Source organism: Pseudorasbora parva, chromosome 22 (assembly GCF_024679245.1).
Source record: "Pseudorasbora parva isolate DD20220531a chromosome 22, ASM2467924v1, whole genome shotgun sequence".
NCBI lineage: Eukaryota > Metazoa > Chordata > Actinopteri > Cypriniformes > Gobionidae > Pseudorasbora > Pseudorasbora parva.
This window is the reverse complement of record NC_090193.1, coordinates 40,051,334-40,061,333: the sequence shown is the minus strand read 5'-3', so window position 1 is coordinate 40,061,333 and position 10,000 is coordinate 40,051,334. Positions and strand designations below refer to the sequence as shown.

Sequence of the window (10,000 nt, the reverse complement as noted above, 5' to 3'; positions counted from 1 at the left end):
ACGGTAACATAGAATAACACACACTGACACACAGTAACACACAATAACACATACTGACACACAGTAACACACACGGTAACACACAATAACACACACTGACACACAGTAACACACAATAACACACACTGACGCACGGTAACATAGAATAACACACACTGACACACAGTAACACACACTGACGCACGGTAACACACAATAACACACGGTAACACACAATAACACACAGTGACGCACGGTAACATACAATAACACACACTGACACGGCAACACACAATAACACACACTGACACACGGTAACACACAATAACACACACTGACACACGGCAACACACAATAACACACACAGTAACACACAATAACACACACTGAAACACAGTAACACACACGGTAACACACAATAACACACACTGACACACAGTAACACACACTGACACACAGTAACACACAATAACACACACTGACGCACGGTAACATACAATAACACACACGGTAACACACAATAACACACACGGTAACACACAATAACACACGGTAACACACAATAACACACACTGACGCACGGTAACATACAATAACACACACTGACACACGGCAACACACAATAACACACACTGACACACGGTAACACACAAAAACACACTGACACACGGCAACACACAATAACACACACTGACACACGGTAACACACAATAACACACACTGACGCACGGTAACACACAATAACACACGGTAACATACAATAACACACACTGACGCACGGTAACACACAATAACACACACTGACGCACGGTAACATACAATAACACACACTGACACACGGTAACACACAATAACACACACTGACGCACGGTAACACACAATAACACACACTGACACACGGTAACACACAATAACACACACTGACACACGGTAACATACAATAACACACACTGACACACGGTAACATACAATAACACACACTGACACACGGTAACACACAATAACACACACTGACACACGGTAACATACAATAACACACACTGACACACGGTAACACACAATAACACACACTGACGCACGGTAACACACAATAACACACACTGACACACGGTAACACACAATAACACACACTGACACACGGTAACATACAATAACACACACTGACGCACGGTAACACACAATAACACACACTGACGCATGGTAACATACAATAACACACACTGACGCACGGTAACACACAATAACACACACTGACGCACGGTAACATACAATAACACACACTGACGCACGGTAACATACAATAACACACACTGACACACGGTAACACACAATAACACACACTGACGCACGGTAACACACAATAACACACACTGACACACGATAACACACACTGACACACGGTAACATACAATAACACACACTGACGCACGGTAACATACAATAACACACACTGACACACGGTAACACACACTGACGCACGGTAACATACAATAACACACACTGACACACGGTAACACACAATAACACACACTGACGCACGGTAACATACAATAACACACACTGACACACGGTAACACACACTGACGCACGGTAACACACAATAACACACACTGACGCACGGTAACATACAATAACACACACTGACACACGGTAACATGCAATAACACACACTGACGCACGGTAACACAATAACACACACTGACGCACGGTAACATACAATAACACACGGTAACACACAATAACACACACTGACGCACGGTAACATACAATAACACACACTGACACACGGTAACATACAATAACACACACTGACACACGGTAACATACAATAACACACACTGACGCACGGTAACATACAATAACACACACTGACGCACGGTAACACACAATAACACACACTGACGCACGGTAACACACAATAACACACACTGACGCACGGTAACATACAATAACACACACTGACACACGGTAACATACAATAACACACAGTGACACACGGTAACACAAAATAACACACACTGACACACGGTAACACAGTAACACACACACTAACACACACACACACACACACACACTAACACAGACGGCCAGGCCATGCTTGGCTTGAACTCAGATCGGCCTCATGGGTTTGTGTTGATGGAACTTCTGTTTCTGTAGGTCTGGCTCAGTCGGGAGGTCCAAATCTGGCTCTGCGGCTAGAAGGTGAGGACACACACACTCACACACACACACGTGCACTGACACACTCACACACACTCAATCACAACACATTCATTTTCACACACACATACACACACGTGCACTGACATACACACACTCACTCACTCACTCACGACACATTCACTCACAGACACATACACACACATGTGCACTGACATACACACACTCACTCACTCACGACACATTCACTCACAGACACATACACACACATGTGCACTGACATACACACACTCACTCACTCACGACACATTCACTCACAGACACATACACACACTCACTCACTCACGACACATTCACTCACAGACACATACACACACATGTGCACTGACATACACACACTCACTCACTCACGACACATTCACTCACAGACACATACACACACATGTGCACTGACATACACACACTCACTCACTCACGACACATTCACTCACAGACACATACACACACATGTGCACTGACATACACACACTCACTCACTCACGACACATTCACTCACAGACACATACACACACATGTGCACTGACATACACACACTCACTCACTCACGACACATTCACTCACAGACACATACACACACTCACTCACTCACGACACATTCACTCACAGAAACATACACACACTCACTCACTCACGACACATTCACTCACAGACACATACACACACATGTGCACTGACATACACACACTCACTCACTCACGACACATTCACTCACAGACACATACACACACATGTGCACTGACATACACACACTCACTCACTCACGACACATTCACTCACAGACACATACACACACTCACTCACTCACGACACATTCACTCACAGACACATACACACACTCACTCACTCACTCACGACACATTCACTCACAGACACATACACACACTCACTCACTCACGACACATTCACTCACAGACACATACACACACTCACTCACTCACGACACATTCACTCACAGACACATACACACACATGTGCACTGACATACACACACTCACTCACTCACGACACATTCACTCACAGACACATACACACACATGTGCACTGACATACACACACTCACTCACTCACGACACATACACACACAGACACATACACACACTCACTCACTCACGACACATTCACTCACAGACACATACACACACTCACTCACTCACGACACATTCACTCACAGACACATACACACACTCACTCACTCACTCACGACACATACACACACAGACACATACACACACTCACTCACTCACGACACATACACACACAGACACATACACACACTCACTCACTCACGACACATTCACTCACAGACACATACACACACATGTGCACTGACATACACACACTCACTCACGACACATTCACTCACAGACACACACACATGTGCACTGACACAAACATACTCACATACAAACAGAAAAACACACTCTCTCACACGCACACTAACACACCGTAACACACACTAATGCACAGTAACACAGTAACACACGGTCACACACACTAACACACGGTAACACACACTAACGCACAGTAACACACAGTAATACACACTAACGCACACTAACACACAGTAACACACACTATCGCACATTAACGCACATTAACACACAGTAACGCACACTAACACACAGTAACACACACTAACACACAGTATCGCACAGTAACGCACATTAACACACAGTAACGCACACTAACACACAGTATCGCACACTAACACACAGTAACACACACTAACACACAGTAACGCACACTAACACACAGTAACACACACTAACACACACTTACACACAGCAACACACACTAACACAAACTAGTGCACAGTGACACACAGTAACACACACTAACACACACTAACACACAGTCTTATGGTCTTCCTCTAAAGATTGTAACGATAAAGAGTTTTATGAGATGTTTTGCGTGTTTGTTCATGTTTGCATCGTGCCACACACACTCGTGTTCGCATGCAAACAGCAAAGCCACTTCCTGTACTTGTTACACCTGAGCTGTTTTTGCTTCAATCTCAGCGTGTCCTCAGAAGCAGAGGTGTGTGTGTGTGTGTGTGTGTGTGTGTGGAATAATCCATGCGTTGTGTTTTGTGCTCGCAGTCACTCTCCCTCTCGAAGCGGCGGTGGAAGTGCGAGTCCTCAGCGAGGCGACTGACGCTCCTGCTCTTCCTCGGGTGTTTGTTTTCTGGGCTGCAGTGATGAGTTAAACCTGCCGTGTGATTGTTAGGAAGCTCTTGTGTGTGAGGAGCGTTTTGAGTTTATAGAAGACGAGAGTTTGTCTGATTTTTCTACCTGTGTTATGCGGTACATGTTCCTGCATCTGTTTGAGTTTTGTATGCTTAATAAATGAAGTTAAAACACACTCTCTCTCTGTGTGTGTGTGTGTGGGTGGGGGGGGTGTCTCTTTGTGTGTGGGGGGTGTGTGTGTGTGTCTGTCTGTGTAAGTGTGTGTCTGTGTGTCTGTCTGTCTGTCTGCGTGTGTGTCTGTCTGAGTGTGTGTGTGTCTGTCTGAGTGTGTGTGTCTGCGTGTGTGTCTGTCTGAGTGTGTGTCTGTCTGCGTGTGTGTGTGTGTGTGTGTATGTCTGTGTGTGTGTGTCTGTCTGGCTGTGTGTGTCTGTCTGTCTGTCTGCGTGTGTGTGTGTGTGTGTATGTCTGTCTGTGTGTGTTGTGTGTCTGTCTGGCTGTGTGTGTCTGTCTGTCTGTCTGCCTGCGTGTGTGTCTGTCTGCGTGTGTGTGTGTGTCTGTCTGAGTGTGTGTGTCTGTCTGGCTGTGTGTGTCTGTCTGTGTGTGTATTTGTCTGTGTCTGTCTGGCTGTGTGTGTCTGTTTGTGTGTGTGTGCGTGTGTCTGTGTGTGTGTGTGTGTGTCTGTCTGTGTGTGTCTGTGTGTGTGTGTGTGTGTCTGTCTTTCTGTCTGGCTGTGTTTGTGTGGCTGTGTGTGTCTGTCTGTCTGTCTGTCTGTGTGTGTGTGTGGCTGTGTGTGTTTGTCTGTCTGTGTGTGTGTCTGTCTTTCTGTCTGGCTGTGTTTGTGTGGCTGTGTGTGTCTGTCTGTCTGTGTGTGTGTGTGTCTGTCTGTCTGTGTGTGTGTCTGTGTGTCTGTCTGTGTGTGTGTCTGTCTGTCTTTCTGTCTGGCTGTGTGTGTGTGTCTGTCTGTCTGTCTGTCTGTCTGTGTGTGTGTGTGTGCCAGAAGTTGGCGCTGTTGCTTATTCAATGTTTAACACAGAAGTTGTGTCAGACGCCTTCACACGGCAAAAAAAAAAGATGTTCTTATTTAATATTTCTGTCTTGTTTTCCAGCACAAACATCTAAACATCCTTAAATCAAGACACATTTACTGGAAAGATAAAGCTAAAGAATAAAAGCTCCGCCCAATCACGAGTCAAGACACGCCTTTGTTTTGAGTAAGAGACGAAAACTGACATATTGTGCCTTTAACAACTCATAATGCTATTAAAATTATTTATAAGAATTATATAAGAGTAAAAATAATAAATGTGTATATGGATTTCAGTGAGTTGTACTGTACCTTTAATCCCTTCTGATGTTCCGTCATGCTTATTTCATGAGAGACCCCTATTGGTGGAGAATTAAATATTTCAGCTGTAAAGCTCACTTGTTTTGATTTAGCTGAAATATTCGAGATTTTAAGATTAAAAAACTTAAGTGTGAATTAAATACTGACTGATTCAGTGATGTTGGATAATGGTAAAAATGTTTCATCTTTTTTATTGAGTGTTTTATTTTTAATATTTTAAAATTATTTTCTGGCACCTTTAGAACATTTTCTTTAGCAGGCGTTATGATCACGTGGTACAACTGGTGTTAAATTTACAATTTAAATCAATGTTGTTTGGTTTATAAGCGTCAATGTTTGACACAATCACATAATATATTAGGCAGCAAGTGAACATTTTTTCCTCAGAGTTGATGTGTGTGAAGCAGGAGAAATGGGCAAGCGTAAGGATTTGAGCGAGTTTGGCCAGATTGTGACGGCTAGACGACTGGGTCAGAGCATCTCCAAAACTGCAGCTCTTGTGGGCTGTTCCCGGTCTGCAGTGGTCAGTATCTATCAAAAGTGCTCCAAGGTAGGACCAGTGGAGAACCGGCCACAGGGTCATGGGCGGCCAAGGCTCATTGATGCACGTGGGGAGCGAAGGCTGGACCGTGTGGTCCGATCAAACAGACGAGCTACTGGAGCTCAAACTGCTCCAGAAGTTAATGCTGGTTCTGATAGAAAGCTGTCAGAATACACAGACGGAGGCAGTGTGATGCTTTGGCCAATGTTCTGCTGGGAAACCTTGGGTCCTCCATCCATGTGGATGTTACTTTGACACGCTCCACCTACCTAAGCATTGCTGAGACCATGTTCAGCCTTTGATGGAAACGGTATTCTGGCGGCTGTGGCTCTTCCAGCAGGATAATGCTCCTGACACAAAGCACAAATGCTTCAGGAATGGTTTGAGGAGCACAACAACCAGTTTGAGGCGTCGACTCGGCCTCCAGATTCCCCAGATCTCAATCCAATCGAGCATCTGTGGGATGAGCTGAACAAACAGTGGCCTCACCTCACAACTTACAGGACTTAAAGGATCTGCTGCTAACATCTTGGTGACAGGTACCACAGCACACCTTCAGGTCATAATGTTATGCCTAATCGTAGTGCTGTCACATTATTATATAAGAAAAAATATATTTTTTCAATGGGGACAAATAGCTAATAAAAAAAAAATATTATAATTATATAATAAATATAAAAAATAGATAAATATTGCATAGTATCATAAAATCCCCTCAAAAATAATAAATTATAATCAAAAAATATTTTTGAACTAAAATATAATTTCAAGCTTCAGTCACTTTCGATCATGAAGGAGCCAACCATGACCCCTAAAATAGAGGACCAACGGGTTAAAGCCTGAGCTCTAAAAGACTGATTCTGATTGGCTGTCAATGTTTATATCGATTATCAGAAAACATCACTCTAAAAGTAATTCCTCCGATATTGTTTATCTGCGCAGTTGTGGTGAGAACTCTGCTATTCTTTGATATTTTAGAATGTAATGTTATCATTTTGAAAGCTGATCTGAAACCAGTTTCCATCTCGGTCATGTGACCATAATATTTCTGTGTGATTTGACGGGTTATCCTCGTTTTACCTCTTCAGTTAGCATGAGATGGAGGACTCTCTCTCTCTCTCTCTCTCTCTCTCTCTCTCTCTCTCTCTCTCTCTCTCTCTCTCTCTCTCTCTCTCTCTCTCTCTCTCTCTCTCTCTCTCTCTCTCTCTCTCTCTTGTCCCATTTTGGTCGTTTAACGTCACACAGCTCGACTGCTAACACTCTTTTAATAGCTCCATTAGCTGAAGGCAGAATGTCACTTACTGCACACTGTCGTCCTTCATTCGCGTGTAATGAGAATCACATGGCCAACTGATCACAGCGCTATTATACAGCTAAAAGCCATGTGTTATTATATATATGTGTGTGTGTGTGTGTGTGTGTGTGTGTGTGTGTGTGTGTGTGTGTGTGTGTGTGTGTGTGTCTGTTCCTTGTTTGGCAATACTTGTGTCCTCACTTATAAAGTAAAATATGAAAATGACGCACTAGTTTGACATTGGACTGGTCCTCACTGGTTAAAAAGGCTCATAAATTGGCGATGTCTTTATTAAAATCTATTGTTCTGCACATGTTTTTGTAATGGGTAGGTTTAGGGATAGGGGATGTGTGTGTGTGTGTGTGTGTGTGTGTGTGTGTGTGTGTGTGTGTGTGTGTGTGTGTGTGTGTGTGTGTGTGTGTGTGTGTGTGTGTGTGTGTGTGTGTGTGTGTGTGTGTGTGTGTGTGTGTGTTTGTGATGGGTAGGTTTAGAGATAGGGGTTGGGTTAGGGGATAGAAAGTATCATTAACCTGATATAAAATCAATGGAAGTCTATGTAATGTCCTCACTAATATAGTGAAACAAACCTGTGTGTGTGTGTGTGTGTGTGTGTGCGTGCTTGTGTGTGTTTGTGATGTGTGGCCATGTTTTTGTGACACATGAGGACACAAACGTATACACAATAAAGGTATTTTGACCTCACTCAGCAGAAGTAATGGCACTGGGAACACTAGATGAGATTCGTCTGATATGAGGTATAAAATAACACAAATACTGTTGTGTTACTGGCAGAAAGCGATCGCTTTGTGTCTTAAGACATCAGTGTGTCTCCACGAGCCACAGGGTTTAATATGGATTTGTGTGTGTGTGTGTGTGTGTGTGTGTGTGTGTGTGTGTGTGTGTGTGTGTGTGTGTGTGTGTGTGTGTGTGTGTGTGTGTGTGTGTGTTTTACTCTCATAGAAATACACCCCATTGACATGCATTATACGAGCAACGGCTGAGTTAAAAATCTTCATTTGTGTTCTCCTGAAGAAACACACACACCGACATCTCGGACGCCCTGCAGATAAACATCACAGGCTCATTTCTGGGTGAATTATCGCCTTAATGCAAGACAGGAAGAAAACACCTAGCAACCACCCACCACACCCTAGCAACCATCCATAACATCATGGTTGTGAGTCTTACAGTAAATACTATTAATCATACCGTTTTAATAATTTTAGTTTAGTAAGTGATAACCCTAACGTTTCCAATGATCCGTCCAGTTGCTTATTGGGTTAGTTCACCCAAACATGACTCAAATTCTGCATTAATTCCTCACCCGTAAGAGCTTCGTTCATCTTCAGAACACAAATGAAGATATTTCTGATTAAATCTGAGCGATTTCTGTCTCTCCTACACAACTACTCCTCAGAGTTTAGTATTTTTAGAGCCAGCACACATGAACACGACATCATGTGTGTTCATCACGTGCGGTTTGATGAGCAAAAGACCTCAAAGACACAGTTCCTCTTTCCTCAGAAGTAATTGAGCACACACACTCGTGCACACACACACACACACACACACACACACTGCCCCTAAACCTACCCATCACACACACACACACACACACACACACACACACACACACACACACACACACAGCCCCTAAACATACCCATCACACACACACACACACACACACACACACTGCCCCTAAACCTACCCATCACACACACACACACACACACACACACTGCCCCTAAACCTACCCATCACACACACACACACACACACACACACTGCCCCTAAACCTACCCATCACACACACACACACACACACACACACACACACACAGCCCCTAAACCTACCCATCACACACACACACACACACACACTGCCCCTAAACCTACCCATCACACACACACACACACACACACTGCCCCTAAACCTACCCATCACACACACACACACACACACACACACACACACACACACACACACACACACACACACACACACTGCCCCTAAACCTACCCATCACACACACACACACACACACACACACACAGCCCCTAAACCTACCCATCACACACACACACACACACACACTGCCCCTAAACCTACCCATCACACACACACACAATGCCCCTAAACCTACCCATCACACACACACACAATGCCCCTAAACCTACCCATCACACACACACACACACACACACACACACACACACACACACACACTGCCCCTAAACCTACCCATCACACACACACACACACACACACACACACACACACACACACACACACAGCCCCTTAACATACCCATCACACACACACACACACACACACACACACACACACAGCCCCTAAACCTACCCATCACACATACACACACACACACACACACACACACACACACACACACACTGCCCCTAAACCTACCCAT

General features: G+C 44.2%; 1 protein-coding gene across 1 annotated transcript in view; it reads left to right on the top strand.

The window, feature by feature from the left end:
• LOC137057805 (serine/arginine-rich splicing factor 7-like) overlaps nucleotides 1-4,560 on the top strand; it is a 16,998-nt gene extending 12,438 nt beyond the window's left edge. Inside the window, exons 7-8 of the mRNA XM_067430860.1 lie at nucleotides 2,137-2,181; nucleotides 4,299-4,560. Coding sequence (XP_067286961.1) covers nucleotides 2,137-2,181; nucleotides 4,299-4,353 — 100 coding nt within the window. The 3' untranslated portion in view covers nucleotides 4,354-4,560. The remainder of the gene's footprint in view (nucleotides 1-2,136; nucleotides 2,182-4,298) is intronic.
• The last annotated feature ends 5,440 nt before the right edge of the window (nucleotides 4,561-10,000 follow it).